The sequence below is a fragment of the Vipera ursinii genome (assembly GCF_947247035.1).
Source record: "Vipera ursinii genome assembly, chromosome: 7".
NCBI classification, from domain to species: domain Eukaryota; kingdom Metazoa; phylum Chordata; class Lepidosauria; order Squamata; family Viperidae; genus Vipera; species Vipera ursinii.
The window spans coordinates 56998185-57018945 of NC_139521.1; the positions used below are offsets into that span (position 1 = coordinate 56998185).

Below are 20761 nucleotides of genomic sequence, written 5' to 3' on the forward strand. Positions count from 1 at the left end.
CCAAGCTGTATGACACCATCACCAGGCAGCAGCAAACTCACCCAGAGGGAGCTCTTGTCGTGGCTGGGGACTTCAATCAAGCTTGTCTGAAGACAGTTCTTCCCAAGTTTGTACAATATGTGCAAGTTCCCACCAGAGGGAAGAACGCTTTAGACCACGTGTATTGTAATCTGAAACAAGCATACAGAGCTTTCTCTCTCCCCCACCTGGGTACATCTGACCATCTTTCACTCCTGTTGTTACCAAAGTATGTCCCTCTCAGGAAAAGAACTCAGGCAGTCACGAAAAGGGTCAAAACCTGGCCAGAGGGTGCTCTCAGCCAGTTGCAAGACTGCTTTGAAACCACTGACTGGAGTGTATTCGAAAATCAACACCTGAATGCATACACAGATGCCGTACTCTCTTATATTAGTACATGCACTGATAGTATAACAACAGAAAAGTGCATTAGAGTTTACGGGAACTGTAAACCCTGGATGACTGCAGAGATATGAACACTCCTGAGAGCCCGGGATTCTGCCTTTAAGGCAGGGGACAGGGACACATACAGAGAGGCCAGGGCAAATCTTAGAAGAGGCATTAGGATGGCAAAACAGCAGTATAAACACAAGGTGGAGAACCACTTAGCAGACAACAATCCGAGGCAAGTGTGGCAGGGACTGCAGCATTTAACCAACTACAAGGGCAGTACGAGGAGCATGGTTAACACCGATGCCTCGTTGGCTGAGGAGCTGAATATCTTCTTCGCTCGCTACGAGGTAAAAAGACCAGATCCCGTAGCCTCTGCTGGCTAACCTTCTGATTTTCAGCAACTCACCCTATCTGAAGACCAAGTGAGAACTGTATTGAAGGCTGTGAATCCCAGCAAAGCCGCAGGCCCAGATGGGGTGCTGGGGATAGTGGTTAAGAATTGTGCCAACCAATTAGCAGGGGTCCTGTCAAGAATTTTTAACATCTCCTTGCAAACGGCATGTGTACCATCGTGCTTGAAAGCAGCTACCATTGTCCCAGTCCCCAAGAAAACTGCAGTTGAGTGCCTGAATGACTACAGACCTGTTGCATTAGGTCTGTCATGAAATGCTTTGAAAGACTGGTTCTCCAACATCTCAGGACATGCCTCCCACTGGATTTTGATAAATATCAATTTGCCTAAAGGGGAACAGGTCGACAGACGATGCTATAGCTACTGCTTTACACTCTGTAGCAAGTCATCTTGAGAAACCTGGAAGATATGTCAGGATGCTTTTTGTTGATTATAGCTCGGCTTTCAAAACCATTTTGCCGAGCACTCTCATCGAGAAGCTGACTGACTTGAAATTTTCACCCTCTATCTGCGATTGGATTCAAGACTTTCTTAGGGACCAGTTACAAACAGTGAGGGTCGGGTCCACTTTGTCCACTCCCCTGAAGCTTTGCACTGGCTCACCACAGGGCTGCGTGCTTAGCCCTTACCTGTATTCTTTTTACGCATATGACTGTGTATCATCTGACCCATCTACTGCAATAATTAAGTTTGCAGATGATACTACCGTGGTGGGACTTATTACAGGTGGGGATGAGACAGCATACAGGGCGGAGGTACAAAAACTATCCATATGGTGTAGTAACAACTTGCACCTGAACATCGGCAAGACGAAAGAGATAGTGCTAGACTTCCAGAGGAAAAAAGAGGAACCTGCCCCACTTTACATCAGGGAGGATTGTGTGGAGAGTTTCCTCCTTTAAATTTCTGGGAGTCTACCTCTGTGAAGATCTGACCTGGAAAGTTAATACAACCCAGGTGGCCAGAAAGGCCCAACAGAGGCTTCACTTTCTCAGGTTCTTGCGGAAGAACAGGGTAGAACAACGGCTTATGACCCTCTTTTACCAGTCTACTGTAGAGAGTGTCCTCTCGTATGGTATTGTGGTTTGGTATGCTGGTCTGACAGTCGCAGATAGGAAAGCATTACAGAGGGTGGTGAGCACAGCACAAGACATCGTGGGCTGTCCCCTGACACCACTGGATGACATCGCCAGGGCTGACTGCCTTGGAAGAGTGAGGAAAATTCTCAGGGATGACTCACACCCTGGACAGTATCTCTTTACTCTCCTACCATCAGGTAGGAGATATAGGAGTATAGCCAGCCATACTAACAGGCTGAAGGACAGCTTTTATCCATGGGCTGTTAGGCTTTTGAATGGGAAATAATTTAATATAATATAAACTTTATAATAATATAAACTTTATGCATAAGTGATTTGCAAGGCCGGTGCGTTGTGCAGTTAGCTCACAGGCTGTAATAAGATGGAGGGTTTGTGTCACTGTAAGTTGGGGGTGGGGGCACAAAGGGAGGCTCAGCCAATCTCAATGTATACATGGTTGTACTTTGACAATAAAAGGGTCATTCATTCAAATAACTATGTATGATTGACTTGTGAGGCCGGTGTGTTGTGCAATTAGCTCACATGGTGTAACAAGATGGTGCGTTTGTTGTCACTGTGAGTTGTAGTGGGGGGAGCACGAAGGGAGACTCAGCCAATCTCAGTGTATACACATTGTACTTTGAAAATAAAGTTTCATGCATTCATCAGCAAAACTGTTAAAAATTTAAGTTAAAAAAATGACAAAGTCTTGATAAACAAGGTTCATAAATCTCATTAAGGAAGGTTGAGGAAGAACCATCAAATTCAAATGATATTACTAAACATTCAAACTTTCCGTAATGAGTATCAATGGGAATTAGATGTCTATATCCCTCTTTCATGTCAAACAATTTGAAAGTTCCTCTGAGAAATGATTTGTAGATTTTGTCATATTCCATGATTTCAAAAAGATGGGGAAAATGATAGTATTCATTAATAGATAAGAGGGTGAAGGAGTTGGTAACAATGAAGTATGTCAAAGGCAGGGCACTTACAGGGGAAAAAATGGGCAGATTTTTTTCTGCAAGTTCTCATTAATAAAAGTCCTTTAGGTATCCATCTGTCTTTCATAAATATGATGTTCTGTGAGAATCCGAGCTCCAGGAATAAGACTGAAAGTACAATCACAAAGTTGATGGATGTCACAGTCATTGTCTCCCCATTTCCAAACACATCAACTTCATTGCTTGTGAATTGCTCAGAGCAATTGCAATTGGACAATGCCTAAACTCAATTAAACAAGAAATAAATAAAACATGGCCCATGCATTGCCAGGCAAAGGAGGACACTTCTGCCAGAGGATGTAATGTGGGTGGTTTCAAGCCCTGCAGGCTGTGAGTTTTGTAGGCAGGTGAACTAAACATTAAGTCATTCTAGTCCTAATTAATATATGGATTATGAGTTTGAAGCCAGTCCATCCCCAGGACTATTAGAAAATGTGATGGTAAGGCTAAATAAAATCTAGTCTGATGGCTCTTGATATTAAATAGCAAATGGTGTGTTTAGAGATGGGCTTTTGACACAAAATCAACCATTAATAGCTTCAACTCAAAGTGGGAATCAGCAGATTTCATAGGGTGAGCATACTTATTGTGATGATAGATTCTATGAAGTCACCAATGGTAATAATAATAATAATAATAATAATAATAATAATAATAATAATAATAATAATAATAATAATAAAGTTGGAAGGGACTTTGTAGGTCATCTAGTCCAATTCCCTGCTCAGGTAGGAAACCCTATACCATTTCAGACAAATGGCTGTCCAATCTCTTCTTAAAGACTTCTTCCAGTGTTGGAGCATTCACAGCTTCTGGAGGCAAGTTGTTCCACTGATTAATTGTTCTAACTGTCAGAAAATTTCTCCTTAGTTCTAGGTTGTTTCTCTTTGGTTAGTCTTCATCCATTGCTTCTTGTCCTGCCTTCAGGTGCTTTGGAGAATAGCTTTACTCCCTCTTCTTTGTGGCAACCCCTGATATATTGGAACACCGCTATCATGTCACCCCTCATCCTTCTCTCCATTAAACTAGACATACCTAATTCTGGCAACCGTTTCTTATATGTTTTAGCCTCCAGTCCCCTAATCATCTTTGTTGCTCTTCTCTGCATTTTTTCTAGAGTCTCAACATCTTTTTTTACATTATGGTGATCAAAACTGGATGCAGTAGTCCAGGTGTGGCCTTACCAAGGCATCGTAAAGTGGTATTAACACTTTACATGATCTTGATTCTATCCCTCTATTAATGCAGCCTAGCACTGTGTTGGCTGTTTTGGCAGCTGCAGCACACAGCTGGCTCATATTTAAGTGATTGTCCAGTCTACTAGGGTCTGCAGTTGTATTTCCAAGCCACGTGGGTCTGTAGTATAACCAGAAAATTTTGTGTCGTAAGTCTGGGCTTCATTTAATTTCTGGGTCCCCTAGCCTGTGAGAGTTTGGAGATTGGAACATACTCCATACTCAGAGACCAAAGAGGCTAGTGTAATATGAAACAAGATTTCCTTTTTACAATGAGATTTGCCTACTGATGTAGCCATAAGGTCTGTTATTCCTCACCATTCCTAAATGTCTTCATGAATTACGAAAACCAAGTAAGTCTGGAGACCTAAATCAGTTCCAGTCAATAAACAGCAGGTGTGCATTCTTTTTATGGCTTCAAATCACAGGGAAAGATAAACACTTCCCATGTACAGGTTTCCATTTAGATTTGTTCCTCCTGACTGTTTGCATTGTGATATCTAGTTAAAAACAGCTTTGTTTCTATTATTCTGGGTTCCAATGAAAATGGCTTCATAAATGAGGTCAAAGTACTGCAGTTATGATCTATTTAACAATTGCACAAAGATAATAGGTCTATCAGTTACAGAAGGGTTGTGGCAACTAAGCAATGTATTTCAAAAGAAACTTGGATTGCCTAAACCTGTCAAGGCTTGCCTATCATGCATCTTTACACAACTGAAATATTTGCATTGAATGGTGGAATATAATTGTGCCCTTAATGTTACAGCTTGTCTGATTAATGTTTGTTTTACATATGTGTTTAGAGATATCCAAGCATACCTGGAAAACATACAGGTATAAAAAGAAATTAAAAGTTTTACAGGATAATAAATATTCCCTGGTTTACTGTCAACTGCATAATTTATCTGACAGGAGATAGGCATTTTTTTCTCTTTCATCCCCAAACACTGAAGCTACACAGATGCTAAACATAAGAGTTCTGCAGGCTGCAGTTACTTGGTATGACAATCCATATAATTATACATGAACAATGGTGAAATAACCACTTCAGCAATTAAAGTATTTTGTTTTAAAGCTCTTTCTTCCATGTTTACCTTTTGTGAACATGTTATTTTCACAAAGCACAAGCGACAGAATATGATTAATATCCATAATCATATGTTATGCTTACCATCTCTCAATAGCCTATCAATTAAACTAGAGCAATTTTCCTTGCTAGTATTCTTCCTGCACATTCAAATGCAGATTAGATTCTTTCCATCTACACTAAGTGTAAAACACAGTTAAGTAAAAGACTGAGGCTGATGGGTTACAGACAGAAGATTGTAGACTTAAGCCCTGACACCTTCAGCTGGGTCTACCTAATAATAGAGAGTTCCTATCAGTCCGTTTAGACACTTAAAATAATTCAACTGTCCAATGATCTGTTTAGGACTACCATAGCTACCTGTATCAAAAAAATAAATCAGTTCAGATTAGGACTCACAGCTATTCACATTTAATTAGAGGTAAATTCCATTGGAAGAGATGAAATTACTTTCAAATAAATGCCAAGCTGCAAGCCTTCCTAGTTCAGATGGTTCCCCCCTCAGAGCGAATCAATGCAATGCAGCAGTTCAGAGACCAAACTACAAATCAGAAAAACCCTGTGCTGAATTAATCTCCCATTCACAAAGTGGCTTTTCCTCTTTGCTAGAAATTTGAAACTGACCAACTTCAAAGGTCTGCTGGGATCCTTGTAACAATTCAAGGTTCGGATTTCCAGAGGGATAGCCTTAAATTAGTGAAAAACAAACAAAACCAAAAATTCCCAATAACAAACAGGAGTCTTCCGTGAACTTTAAAAAGCTGTATTATTAAGTCATGCATCTGATCAAATGGACTATATAGCATGGAAGCATGTGCCAATCATTATGTCACAAATCTTTTAGGCATATGAATTGTTTTCTGCACCTGAAGGCTATGCTTTATTACAAAAAAGGGGCGCAAAAATAAAACCCTGCGTTTCATTTATCTACTTATTTAGAGTTACTAGGGACTTGCAAACTTCTTATTGCAGGTGCCACTTATTGCCACTGATTCCTCCCAGCTCTGCTTCCTCAAGTAAGTGAAAACTTTCACAGCTGTATTTTGTGCAAAGTGTGAACGGAGCGTGCCCCGGATCCTGTGGAGTGGAAAACCGATTCCACCTCCAACAGGTTTTCTACCCTGTCTTAGCCACTCAGGTGTTAGAGGGGAAACAAGAAGGCAGTGTGTCAAGGTTGTGAATTGTTTCCTTCCTTTAGCAAATTGGACACTTTCTCGTTCTCCACCAGCTCGGAAAAGCAGCTTCTTCTTTCGCTTCCCCAACCTTTTTCCTTCCAGGAAACCGATCGACTTACCTTCCGTCGAAATCCCCTAAAGCCTCCAGGTAAAGCCAGGATAAAACGAGGACCCTCCAGGATAAATCCATGTCGAGAAGGGAAGACAGACACAGACAGAAAAAGAAGGGAGAGGGCGAACAAGCCCCGGGTCGCTCCACCACCAGCGGCAACGGCAGGTTGGGAAGAGATGCAAGAGGCGAAGGCGCCGGAGCGCGTCCCCCCCCCCTCCGGCTCTTCTAGGAGGCGCCCTCAACCCAGCCCAGCGCGCCGGGGAACTGAGCGCCAGCGGGGGCCTCCGGGGGCGCCCGGCTGCAGCTAATCCAAGTCCTCGCAGGAGGCGAAGAGGTCGGCAACAACGCAAGCGGCAGGAGGGAGCCCCCTCCCCCACGCCTCCCCCCCCCCCGCGCGTCCTTGCCTGGCGCTCCCCTCCCTTCAGCTCCGAGGCGGTCACGCCGCCCGCTGCCGGGAAGAGAGCGGAGCGCAGGCGTGCGCGTCTCGGCTCGCCTTCGGGTGAGCGTGGGAGAAGCGCGGCCGATCCTAGCGCCAGGTTGCCCTGCGGAAGAGTGTCGGCGGCCGTGTCAGGCGGCTTTCTTGAGAACGAACGGAGCCTTGGTGGAGCAGTGGGCTAATGCCTCCTTCACTAACACCAGCTGCCTGAAATTAGGGCAGGTTCGAGTCCCACCAGGCTCAAGGTTGACTCAGCCTTCCATCCTTCGGAGGTAGGTAAAATGAGCACCCAGATTGTTGGGGGCAATTAAGCTGACTTTGTAATAATGCCGCTTGGGGGGGAGGGCGAAAGCCCTAATAAGCAGGCATTCTCTACATGGGGCTGCCCTTGAGATCCACTTGGAAGCTTCAACTGGTGCAAAGTGCAGCGGCACGGACACTCTTGGGAGCCTCCCGATACTCCCATATCACACCTCTCCTCCGTGCGCTGCACTGGCTTCCAGTTGCCTTCCGTGTGAAGTTCAAGGTGCTAACAATGACATACAAAGCCCTACATGGCATGGGTCCGGACTACATTCTCAGTGGGTGCGCCAGCCCTCTGGAACAGCTTGCCAACCGAAATCCGGATGGCCCCCGACCTCCGCACCTTCCGGCGCGACTTAAAAACTTACCTGTTCCAGCAGTCCGGCCTGGCCTGATAGCTCTAATTGGGGTCCCAGTTTGTTTTTACTATTGTTTTTTCACTATTGTTCAATCTGTATACCTACCTTATTCTGTACACCGCCCCGAGTCCCTCCGGAGAAGGGCGGTTTATAAAAACAAACAAACAAACAAATAAATAAATAAATAAATATACATAGAATGAAGGCTATCGCTAAGCACATTGATTTGTGCTTTAGATTGTAAGCCGCCCTGACTCTTCGGAGAAAGGCAGGATATAAATGGGATAAAAAAAAACCATTTACCAATGCATATAAAATTTACATTTTAATGGCAGGGGTCCGGAGTACCTTAGGGAACACCTGCTGCCGGCGTCTACTTCCCTCCGCCCTGTGTGTTCCCACAGAGAGGGCCTCCTCAGGGTGCCACCGGTCAGAGAATGTTGACTGGTGGCCCCCAGGGGGAGATCCTTCTCTGTGGGCGCCCCGGAGCTATGGAACCAGTTACCGGTTGAGCTCCGGACAGCGCCCGATCTTCGCTCCTTTCGCCGCGATCTAAAAACATACTTGTTCGAGCAAGCCAGCCTGGCCTGAGGGGGGATTGGTGGGGTTTTTATTATTTTTATTGGGGTTTTTAGTATGTATTAACTGTATTTTTTAATTGGGCATGTATTTAATTACTTTTTATCTTTTGTAATTTCTGTGTTTTATTCTTGCCCTGTACACCGCCCTGAGTCCTTTGGGAGAAGGGCGCTATAGGAATATTAATAAATTAAATTAAATTAATGTAATGAAATAAATAAACAAAGGTAACCAAAAAGAGTAGAGATAAGATAAAATCTGCAGTACATACGAAATACAAAATATCCACTATCACTAGGGTTGGGGTCATCAGCTGCAGGAGAGGGGGAGATAGGGTGGCCAATGCTGCTAGTGGTTTACTGCGCCCATCCTGGTTGCTGCTGCCACAGTCCCCAGCAATGTGGCCATCTGAATCTCCAAACTGCCAAACTGCTCCCTCAGCTGCTCCATCGATGGGCTGCAGGCTGCAACTGGGAGCTTCCACTTAGTGGGCTCGTCCATGGTGGGATTCGGCTGGTTTGCACCACTTCAGCAGAACCAGTAGCTAATTTTTTTGTTGCCCAGGCTCAGAATTGACTTCCAGATGTGGCATCCACACAGATAACTGGTTGTTCATATATTTCAATCTCACCACAGGGCTAATAAGCAGGCATATACATAGAATGAAGGCTATTGCTACTGCTAAGCTTGTAAGCCGCCCTGAGTCTTCGGAGAAGGGCGGGATATAAATGGAATTCTTTTAAAAAAATAAGGAAGCAAAGGCGCGGGGCCTCCGATCGGTGTTCACTTGGTGGATGTCCCAAAGGATGCTGACTTTTGACGATGATTTTAGTTGCCTGTGTTGGGTTGTGTTTCTTTGGGCGTGGGGATTAGCCTCGCTACACTTAATGGGGCAGAATCGGTGCTTTTTTTTTGTAAAAAAAAAAAAAAGTGCCGGAACTCACACGTCATACAACTAGCCTTGCTTACCCTAGTGCAGGGGTAGGCAACCTCGGCTCTTTTATGACTCATGGACTTCAACTCCCAGAATTCCTGAGTCAGCATGAAGTCCATGAGTCATAAAAGAGCCAAGGTTGCCTACCCCTGCCCTAGTTCCAAAACTCCGTTCTGAGGGTTCTATGACAAAAAAAAGCCCTGGGTAGAATGGAAGTACCGTTCATTAAGGCAATAAATTAATAAGCTAAGGTATAGTGGGAAGAAAACAAAGGGAAACAATCACATTAGTTTATTTCATGTACACCCCCCACGCTTTAGATGTTTTTTTATTTATTTTTCATGTTTCTTTCCAGTCACTTTCTGACTCCTGGTGAGTGCCCGAATTGGTCTCTGCAGTTTTTTGTTTTTGTTTGGCAAGATCAAGATTTCGGAAGTGATTTGACATTGTTGTTCTTTAGGGCTGAGAAGAAAAAGGGACTGGCCAAGAGTCATCTGTCTGTCTAATAACTCGGGGTGTCCCAAGTTTCTAGCCTGATGCTTTAACACTACACCAAACTGACTCTCTGGCTGTCTTGCCACGATATAACAAACAGAAGTGTAAATAAATAGAATAAAATTAAATCAATGAAACTGAAAATCAATCATTAAAACAACTAGAGTGAAAAGCTTGCTGAAGAGATGCTTTGGGCTGTCTTCTTAAAAGGTGTGAGTGTAGGAGTCAAACTAGCTCAAGCGAGAGTACATTCTATAACTTCAGAGCCACAGGAGGTTCTTTCCCACATATCTATAGCAAAGGTTCTGGCAAGTTGGGAAGGCATCTCGAAAGAGTTCCAGCCTATTTATATAAGCAGGACAATTCATAACAGGACAGGAACTAATGAAGACCTAAACTACTTAGAGCTTTAAGGGTCCATACCAAGACTTTAAATTGTGCCCTAAAAGCAAAGGGCATCAGTCCAGATCATGCACTACAGGATCCATATTATCTCTGTTGCTTGCTCAGGTCAATAGCCAATTGTAATTTCCAGTCACTTTAGAGGGTAATTTACAAAAGGAGCTTGTAATTAAGATATTGATCATTGTTGTTGCGTCAAAGCATCTCAGGAAGTATTGCATTTGGTGCACTGACTATAATTATTGTGCAAATGTGCTCCTTGCCAAAGCAAATCCAAAGGCAGCTGGAAATCAAGGAACAATCCCAAACTGTGAACCTGCTTTTTATGGGGGATGCATTCCCACCCAGAACAAGCTTCACTTTCATCCCAAGTTAAGCACCTCAATTCTACTTGGAAATTAATTTCAGTTCTTTCTTATGCAGCCCATCACTGAGACAGCATTCAAGGGTACTGATTGTTCCTTTGGAGTTAAAAAGGTAGCATTCCATAGGTCAACATCTAGTGGTCAAACAATACTCTTCCAGCACCACCTTCTGGACACATTCTGAAATAAGGTTGGGTGTCCCTCCAAAATCATGTCCCCAAGAGCCACCCTGTTAGAAAGATGGGAAGGTAGAAAGCAGCCAAGAGGTCCAATAAAGTTGCACTTTCCTCCAGCTATGATCTCTGGCATAGATCACTTTTGCAGATGACAAAGGTGTCTCAATATTTTATCTTGGAAGGAACACTATTGAAATGAGTATGACACATCTGGAATTGTGATGTCGTCCCTTTATCAATGCCTTATCCAAGAGTAGAATATTTGAGTAACCTATAATTATAGAGATATTCAAGGACAAGGGAGGACTTTTTAAATAAAGGCTTCTGCCTACATTTAGTATGCAGGTCACATTCCACACCCAGAAAAGAATTGATCACCTCCCTTAATTATGAAGTCTGTCGTGGCTGTTTTACTACTCTGCTTGGAAGAATAAGGGGTGAACAAGTAAATGGTGGCTTTCATCATCACACACCCTGCCCACATCTTCAGATGAAAAGAATATGAACATGATTTGCCTCAAGAGTTCAAACTGAAGCAAATCTGATCAGTTTCATTCACAAAAACACAAACAAACAAAAGTGAAAATTCCTGAGCTGGATTCTGAATTTGGCACTCCCCCCAAATCCTGATGGAGATGCCGCATTTTTTTCTAAAGCAACATAAGACTGTCCTGTGCAGGCCTCTGGTTTGCCAAGCCAGCTGACATGGACGTCTGGAGGACGGCTCTCATCTTCCACGTCGTTTCGCATCGCTGGGGGGTCCTAAAAGGGCCAAAGAGTCACCTTGGAGGGGCGACCAGAAAGAAGGGGCTTTTTCAGAAATGCGGGGGAGCCGCAAGCCCCCCGTTAGTGCCTGCATTCCCTTCGTACTGGCGGACGAAAGACTGGCCATAGTAATATGGCCAGTTAGTACCTGCAGACAGCCGAAGTCAAACTTACCACTAGGCAACATTAAAGCAGTGTGAAAGAGACAGGGGTAAGATTCCTCTCTTATACCTTAATCTTCTTCTTTTCACCTAAATAAGCTGCTAAGTACCTTCCCCCATGTGGAGAGGGAGGGGGGAATTCAATCCTCCCTTCAAATAAGTGGCGAGCAAGCTCAGGGGTGTTTTTTTTAAAAAAAGTTGGAAAAAAGAAAAGGATTAAAAGAAAAGAATTTTCAAAGTACTTGGGGGACACCCAGTGGCTAGACCTGAAATTGCAATCTGACTTTCTCTTTAAAAAAAAATCAAGAAAATATTTAAGAAACTTTGAACACCAGATGTGAAACTCCAACATGGAAGAGTTTCAAAAACAAATCTATGCTATGTGAGAAATATCTTACCAAACTTATCAATTCCTTTCTACAACTGGCAATGAAATAAGAGCTTTTGGAAAAGAATTAGAAAGCATCTCGAAGAAACAAACTCAAACTGTGACCACAACTAATATTTTATCGGGACAGAACTTAACAGAAGAAATTGAACAATCAAACACATTGGCAGAAGAATTAACTATTCAACAAATACAGACTTTTGAAGACCATAACGGGAAACAGGTGGGGAAAAAAGTATTCAGTCCAGGACAATTATATCAAGAGGTGAAAATAATGAGAAGATTTGGCGCTGTTAACAGACTCCTCAATCCTTCAAAAATGGAGACTGGAGGGCTACTTCAATATGATATAACAACACAAGAATGCTTCGATGACCCTGAGGCAAAGAAGCGAAAAATGACATGGCAAAGGAAGAAAGCAAGAATAAGATTGAAGAAATATGGACATCCTTAAGAGGCCTGAAATAGATAATACCAAAATAGACAGGATTGTACTTGGATTACGAGAGATTGTTTTGATGAGTAGATAAAAATACTAATTAAAAAAAATAAAACACAGATGTATGAATACTAACATTGAAATATTGAGCTCTTTAAATGACATGGATGTATATATGATAAGAATGATAGAATGTAACTAATATACTTGGATGTAGTGACATGAAAGGATGTATTAAATGTTGAAATGGAAGAAATTTTGGTTAATTTTTAATATGTGGAAACTATAAATGAGAAATAAGAATATTATATTGTCCTCCTCCTCTTTCTCCTCCTTGCAATTGGTATCCTAATGGCTACCATTCTAATATTGTACTACTAACATTGATATGGAAATGAGATAAATAAGAAGTGTATTTACATTACTAGGTATCGGAGAAAATTGTGTAAAGGGAAAGGAGGTTAGCAATATGAAAATGAGAAACTTTAAACGTTTAATTTTAATATCAATGTAAAATTAAAGTTGGAAAAATATATAAGGTGTTTGATGTTTTAAAGATGGAATGTTAAAATATAAAATATATCAAAGTATTGACAAATATAGGGACGCAGTGGCTCAGTGGGTTAGGACGCTGAGCTTGTCGATCAGAAGGTCGAATCCCGAGTGCCGCGTAGCAGAGTGTTACTCATCCCAGCTTCTGCCAACCTAGCAGTTCGAAAGCACGTAAAAAAATGCAAGTAGAAAAATAGGGACCACTATGGTGGGAAGGTAACAGCATTCCGTGCACCTTTGGCGTCTAGTCATGCCGGCCACATGACCACGGAGACATCCTCGGACAAGCGCTGGCTCTTCGGCTTTGAAACAGAGATGAGCACCGGCCCCTAGAGTCGGAAACGACTAGCATGCATGTGCGGGGGAACCTTTACCTTTACCTTTATTGACAAATACAAGAAAACTATTAAATGACTGATGGATAGCAATGAGAAGTATGTTAATTTAGATAAGAGATAATATGTATTAAAGGAAACAAGAGAGAGGAAGTATTGGTTACAACAATTTGGAGATTTGTAATAATATGTATTTTTCTGAAATGGAACTATTGTAACCCAGACACCACGTTGCTTTTTAAAGATACTATTGTAATATTGGAAAACTAAAAAAATGGAGAGAAAAAAAGGGTGTCCTGTGCAGACATAATGAGGACAGAGAGGCATGGCAATTGCTACTGCAGATATTATTTCAAGTGTGTTAAGCGGGCAGCAGTCTAAAAAATAGATGATAAATGGGCCTATAAAACCCCCTATGGTTCAGTCTGATTGCTCATTATATTTCCTCTCTTTTACTTCAAGTTCTCTGTTTGTTTAATTGTTCTCAGATCTACAATAACCAAGATGTCAACTGACTTCTGCTAAAGAGAAGAGGGCATTTAGATGCTATAGTACCAACTATTCAGGCCATTGCTATATTCTACAGATCAGGACTTTGATAATACCGGTAATAAAGATCAATTAGATGGGAGATTCTTCAAATTCATCCAAAAAGAAATCCAATTTTGTTTGAATTTTTAAATAAAGGTTTATAGCAGTTGCTACTGTAAATGTGGCCAGAGAATAATCTGACCATTACCCTGGAGTTACAGAATGATCCTCTAGCAGATCATTGGCACTAGCCAAACAGAATAGCCAAACACAAATCCACAGTTTCTCCTGTTGGATATGCAAAGCCAGATACCAAACAGGTCCGTGAAATCCTAATCCATTTCTCTTGCAGCAACCTCAGCATGGACATTGAAATCCTCAAGGTAAAAGAATATAAGGTAGTCTGGAGTGGTAACAACTATCCTGGCTAGAGTTCATTGATCAACAGTGCACAGTATCCTGAATGTATCCTTATATTGTCTCAGCTGCCTAAATGCATCAGCAAATATAGAAAACTGGCAGATGTGTCGAATGGAGCTTAACCAATAAGATGAATATAGTTGCTGCACGTGTGGGCACCTCTTTAAAGAGTCTATGTCTTCCCTTGAGTTTGTGTGATAGCTGCATCATCCCAGGAACATGTTTCCATTACAGAAATGTTAAAAAGGTGCATGTCTTTGTCATCACCTCCTTAACACTTCTTTAACTCAAATGCATTCTTTCTTGATATCAGGAAATGGTGCAGCAAGCCCTAAGCACATACCTTCCAAAGCATTTTTTTCTATTTTGGACCTGAATAGCTGCACAATCCTATGAGCTTCCCATAACTGTGATCAGATTAGCTTTGAAGTAAAGACTCTTCTAAAACTATTTGTCATCCCTAAAAGGAAACCCATGTTAAGCTGTCTGGAACTGATTGAAATTGCAGTCCCCAAACATCTGAAGGCACCAGATTGCCTCAGATAAAACAAATCTATTCAGCTGGCAAATTTCATATCTGCACATCTTTTGGCCACACCATCTACAATTTCCCTCCTCTCCACCACTATTCATTTTACTTACTGTACTAACTATACTTTTCTGCTGCTTTTCAGTTATCTGATATCAAAGCAGTTCACATCACTAAAAGGAAGACCACTAAAATAAAATAAAAACTATGCACAATTTGAACAACAGGAAATCAAGTCAAGAGATGCAGCTGTCTTCTCCCGGAAGACAAGAGATGGGTTGAGCAACTGCAGCAATGATGCTGTCACGGGCAGAACTCTGAAATATAGCACCCAAATCCTGCAGCTGCTTTTGACAAAATCCCTGTCCTTTGTGCCATTTCTTAATCTGAAAACTTAGCAAATTCCACTGAGCCTTCTTCAAGCTGCGCTCAACGTCTAGACAAATATCATCCAATTTTATCACTGTCTTTTTCTTGGATGGCTTTTGACTCCCAGAGTAACCTATGGCTGGCATTTCTGGGCAATCATCCTGACCTATCCAGGTCCAACATTACTTAGCTTTTAGAACAGCCAGTAGCTGGGCAGACTCTTTTGTAGTAATTTTAAAACCATTCTCAAGGTCGTAAAAGTGCAAAGATTGTATAGTACATGATGTTTGGGATGGGGTTGTGCTCATGCAGGAAGGACTGATTTGTAATAAGAGAATGCTCCTTGACCTGTGCTTTCATTGGGTTTGCAGGTGGTGGCAATGATTTCCTAAGATGAATTTGATTCCAATCTTCCCAGCATGCAGGAAGTTGGAAAAACACATCTTTTTCTACATTTTATTTTGTGATTTAAGCTTCGCTTTATTTTGATAAGCATCTATTTTATTGTCATGCTTTGTTCTCTCCATCTTTGCTGCAAAATGCTTTGAGTACTGGAGTTAATGGAACAGTAGGGTATCAATTCAGTAAGTAATGTGGTAGCCACATTTGTCTTAAACCTTTCACTATTGCCATCAGCCTGTAAAATGATAAAGATTTATGACAAAATTCAATTTTCACACTAAGATATGTGATTTGGCTGATTTCAGTACAGAGACTTGCACCAAATTAACTATTGTGGTTTAGTCAATATGAGCCCAAACAAAGACTGAAAGTGACTCTAAAGTGCCTGGAGTTAATCTTCTGATTTGCTAATACCTATCATCCTGAACATCACTAAGAGACTGAGTTCTGGTTTATCTAGTAGATCTTGCTTAAACAACATAGGTTATTGTGAACACTTTAAAAACACAAAGGCATAGTTGGTAATGTTTTAAATTTTATGGAAGCGGATTCTATAATACAAGTTTTGTAGCATCTACCAAATGATAATAGAATTAACAGGCCAAAGAGCATAAATGAGTAGGGCAGGAACTTACTGATATTCTCTGTAATGAATACTCATGTGTCTTTAATTTATATCTTGGTACAAAATTATGGGCACGATTTCCTAAGAATCCACATACCATTGCTTGGAAGTAAGAATATAGGAATACCAAGGAAAGTTTTAACCCTTTCCTTCCCCTTCTAAATCCTTACTGAAAACCATTCTATAGAAGCATCATTTCAATTAAGAAAAACAATTCCATTGGCATCAATTGAAAGTTTATCCAGACGAGTAACTTCAGAAGAGTAATTTTCATGATAGTTTCAGGAAGGAATATTAAATTCCCTTTCGTGTCTGCTGAAATCTTGATAACTTGCTGCTATTCCAAGCAATTATTTGCATGTTAAAGGATGCATGTTACATACCAAGATTAATTTAATAAATTAATTGGGCTCCATGTTAGAACTGCAAATAGTTAAATATAGAAATGCCATTGTGGCATTTATTTACAGTCCAGCCTGCCATAAAAATGCAAATATAAACTGTTACACAAATATTGAAGAAAAATTACAAGATTAGTTTTATACAGATTTTTGTATTGATTATCCTAAAAAAAATCTCTTCCAATACTGGAATTGGAATGAAGTAGATGCACTTGTCTATTCAACAATAACATTCTTAACAAATTCACCTTCTAGGAAGCTGACACATAAAGGACCTCTAAGACGCAAGAAAGTGAAAAAGTTCACACCTCCCTCTTTCCTCTAATTACAATCCTTTGGTGTAATTTTTATTTAAAACAGTTTAAGTAAATGAGTTAGTAAAAATACCAATCCATCTGATAATATGAAATACTAAACCATACTGTTGATACATAGGGCCTAGGGAAACTGCCTAATTTTTTAAAAAAAAAACTAATTCTGCATATACAAGTACAACATTTAAATAAGTGGGTATTGCAATTTTAGAAAAATAAATTAGCAGACCTAGTCAGAGTTCTGTGACTCGGTTATTTGGTCTTTGTCAGATGAATTTGACAGGATTGTCACATCGGTCTCTGTAACACATACTTCCACTACTAAACTTTATGCCAGCAAGAAAGTTAGAAGCTAAAAATAAAGCATAAAAAGTGTTGTGACCTTTTTGAAGGGGAAAAAAAGGAATGAATGCATGAAAGCCAATTGCCAATTTGAAAACAAATCTCTGGAATGCTTTGTTAACACACCCTAAACCATGACCCCAGTTGGAACACTACAATCTTAAAGAAAAAATAAACTAGAAAGCACAGTTGAACAGATAAAATTACAAGGAGAATAGATTAGGAAACTAGGTAATAATTTATGCATTAGCTCTAGTTGTTGATATACAATGGTGAACAAATGCCAAATATTTCAGAGAGAGTCTAATAATATTTTTGATTAGAGTAGAATGACTTACGAGGATCCTGAAGTGTGTGGCTTCATATATATTTTAATCAATTTATTTTGATAATATACAGCAAACGATGGTTACCAAAATATTACTTTTAGAGAAAATGTTTATTTCTATTCCCAAATGGCTCTCCCTAACCATCCAGTTATGCTTAAAATCCTACAAGCTAGACTCCAGCAGTACGTGGATCGATAACTACCTGAACTACAGGCAGGATTTCAAAGAGGCAGAGGAACTAGAGATCAAATTGCCAACATATGCTGGTTCATGGAGAAAGCTAGGAAGTTCCAGAAAAACATCTACTTCTGCTTCATTGACTATGCTAAAGCCTTTGATTGTATGGATCACAACAAACTGTGGCAAGTTCTTAAAGAGATGGGAGTACCAGACCTTCTTATTTGTCTCTTGAGAAACCTATATGAAGCAACAGTGTGAACTGGACACGGAACCACTGATTGGTTCAAAATTGGGAAAGGAGTCTGGCAAGGCTGTATACTGTCGCCCTGCCTATTTAAACTTATATGCAGAGCACATCATGAGAAAGGCAGGGCTAGATGAATCAAAAGTTGGAATTAAGATTGCCAGGAGAAATATCAACAACCTAAGATATGCAGATGATACCACTCTAATGGCAGAAAGTGAAGAAGAACTAAAGAGCCTCTTGTTGCGGGTGAAGAAGGAGAGTGCAAAAGTTGGGTTGAAACTTAACATTAAGGAAACCAAGATCATGGCATCCGGCCCTCTCAATTCCTGGCAAATAGATGGGGAAGAAATGGAGGTAGTGACAGATTTTATTTTCCTGGGCTCCAAGATCACTGCAGATGGGGACTGTAGCCAAGAAATTAACACTTGCTCCTGGGAATGAAAGCCATGGCAAATCTAGACATCACACTAAAAAGCAGAGACATCACCCTGCCAACAAAAGTGCGTATAGTCAAGGCTATGGTCTTCCTAGTTGCAATGTATGGCTGTGAAAGCTGGACCATAAGAACGGCTGAGCGCCAAAGAATTGAGGCCTTTGAACTATGGTGCTGGAGAAGACTCCTGTGAGTCCCTTGGACTGCAAAGCGATCAAACTGGTCAGTCCTAGAGATCAACCCTGACTGCTCTTTAGAAGGCCATATCCTGAAGTTGAAACTCAAATACTTTGGCGTGGCCACCTAATGAGAAGGAAGGACTCACTGGAGAAGAGCCTAATGCTGGGAAAGATTGAGGGCAAGAGAAGAAGGGGATGACAGAGAATGAGGTGGCTGGATGGAGTCACTGAAGCAGTAGGCGTGAGCTTAAATGGACTCCAGAAGATGGTAGAGGACAGGAAGGCTTGGAGGAACATTGTCCATGGGGTCGCGATGGGTCGGACACAACTTCGCAGCTAACAACAACAACCATCCAGACTGAAATAAAGGGAAATTTATACAGGCAGGAATAAATGTTAAATAGAAACACATAAAGAAGATTTGTCATCATAGGAAGAGGTAATATTAGCAAGATTCTCTGTTGGCTCCTTATTCATATATCAAATAGATTTGGTTTTGTCCGGTTAAAAAAAGTACAATACAGTAAAATGATTTCCTGCCCAGAAACTCTTATGATGGGGCAGGATTCTAATTGGTGATGGTAATCGAGTTCTGATCACATACCTACAGTATTTGGACTACTGCAATGAACTATTGAACATGACCTAGAAATTATAAACATGCAGTGGATAAGTCAAACTCCATCATGTGAAAATAACACATCCGTTACAAGAAGTCCCAATGAATTCAAATCTACAAGTTGCCAAAATCCTATGTGCTCACCTTGTCTGGTCATCTAGTGAGGAGGCACTAGTGGTCACTCCTCCTTACAAAGTTTTTGGTCCAGAGATCAAGTAACAGATCTTTCCAGAGATAGTCCTACTTTTATCGTATATTCTCCAGCCTGGAAGTCCAGGCAGCCTCTACACTACCGGCATTTCTAAAATTAAGCAAAAAGTGTTGTTCCAATTAGCCCTTACTTTAGTTTAACTCAGGGGTGTCAAACTCAATTTCATTGAGGGCCGCATCAGCATTGCGGTTGCCCTCAAGGGGCTGGGTGGGTGTGGCCTGGGTGGGCATGGCCTCCTGGGTGGGTGTGGCTAGTGTGCATATGTCCTACTGGGTGGGCGTGGCCAGCTCTACATCGTTCACATCAAGGGTGCCTAAGGGGGCCTGGGCAGGAGTGGGACAGATCTGAGGGTCTCTGGCAGAAGGGCCAGGGCCAAGGCAGTGGGGGCCGTTACCTCACTGTTTCCAGGATGGCTTCGTGGGCCGCATAAAACCACTTTGCAGGCCGGATCCAGCCCCCGGGCCTTGTGTTTGACATGTCTGGTTTAACTGAATGGTACTTACAATTTTCTATTGGTATTAACTATAATCTTTAATACATTTGGACTGTGGCCACACATTTGTTATATGAGGTATCCACAACAATGTGTCTGATTCATTTTTCCATGTTGCATCACTGTTATCTTGGATAGACGATGAGCTCTACAAGAAATTCTCTCACTAGCATTTACTGAAGAACTTCCAAAACACTTTTAGACCTGATTTTCTCCAACCAGGATCTTGTCACTTATGAAACTTCATTATCAGCTCATAAAGTGTCTTTTGAGCCCTTTTGCTTAGCCACCTGCTTATTTCTCTTTCTCCCACTGACTAGGGAGAAATGACACTGCTGCCATATTCCAGCATTTTTCCATTTCAATGTGTGAGTTCGTTTTGGATAATAAGCTTTTAGAGGTTTTTTTAAAAAGCTGATTTTAGTAATTATCTATCAAATTTCTCTCTGACGCAGTCAGTTTTGTAAGACTGTATTCAAACCTTTGTCACTTATGATTTGGTAATGAAACAGAATGGTACTACTAAAGATATTTCCTTTAAGATTGCTTCATTTATATTTTGGAAGATAAAAGCTGCACACATTTGGGTCTTCCTGCCTTTTATCTTCACAGAAATAAAGTGTGAACAAATTGCCTTGGGACTGTTTGTCTTGAAAGTCAGTTTTAAAGTGTCTTAAACATTACAATATAAAGTAATACAAGCAAAAACTATCATTAAATATGCAACGGACCACCTTAAATGTTCAATAGTAAATGTTAAATTTCTTATTGAAAGAATCCAATAGTCTCAAAAACACATTATACTGATATTAGAAAGCTAGTGCAATAGAATGAGAACAAGAAAAAATATGCTCATTGGTTATGCCATAAACAATAGTAAACTGTTACAAAAACCACTCAAAACAAAATGTTTCTTAACAGGATTACTGT

The 20761-nt window shown here is 41.0% G+C and overlaps 1 protein-coding gene across 2 annotated transcripts in view; it reads right to left on the minus strand.

The window, feature by feature from the left end:
• The window catches only part of NPNT (nephronectin), a 67310-nt gene extending 60510 nt beyond the window's left edge, over window positions 1-6800 (minus strand). For both annotated transcript variants that reach the window (XM_083367095.1, XM_083367094.1), the window contains exon 1: window positions 6526-6800. In XM_083367095.1, coding sequence (XP_083223221.1) covers window positions 6526-6596 — 71 coding nt within the window. In that variant the 5' untranslated portion in view covers window positions 6597-6800. The remainder of the gene's footprint in view (window positions 1-6525) is intronic.
• Window positions 6801-20761: the final 13961 nt, after the last annotated feature.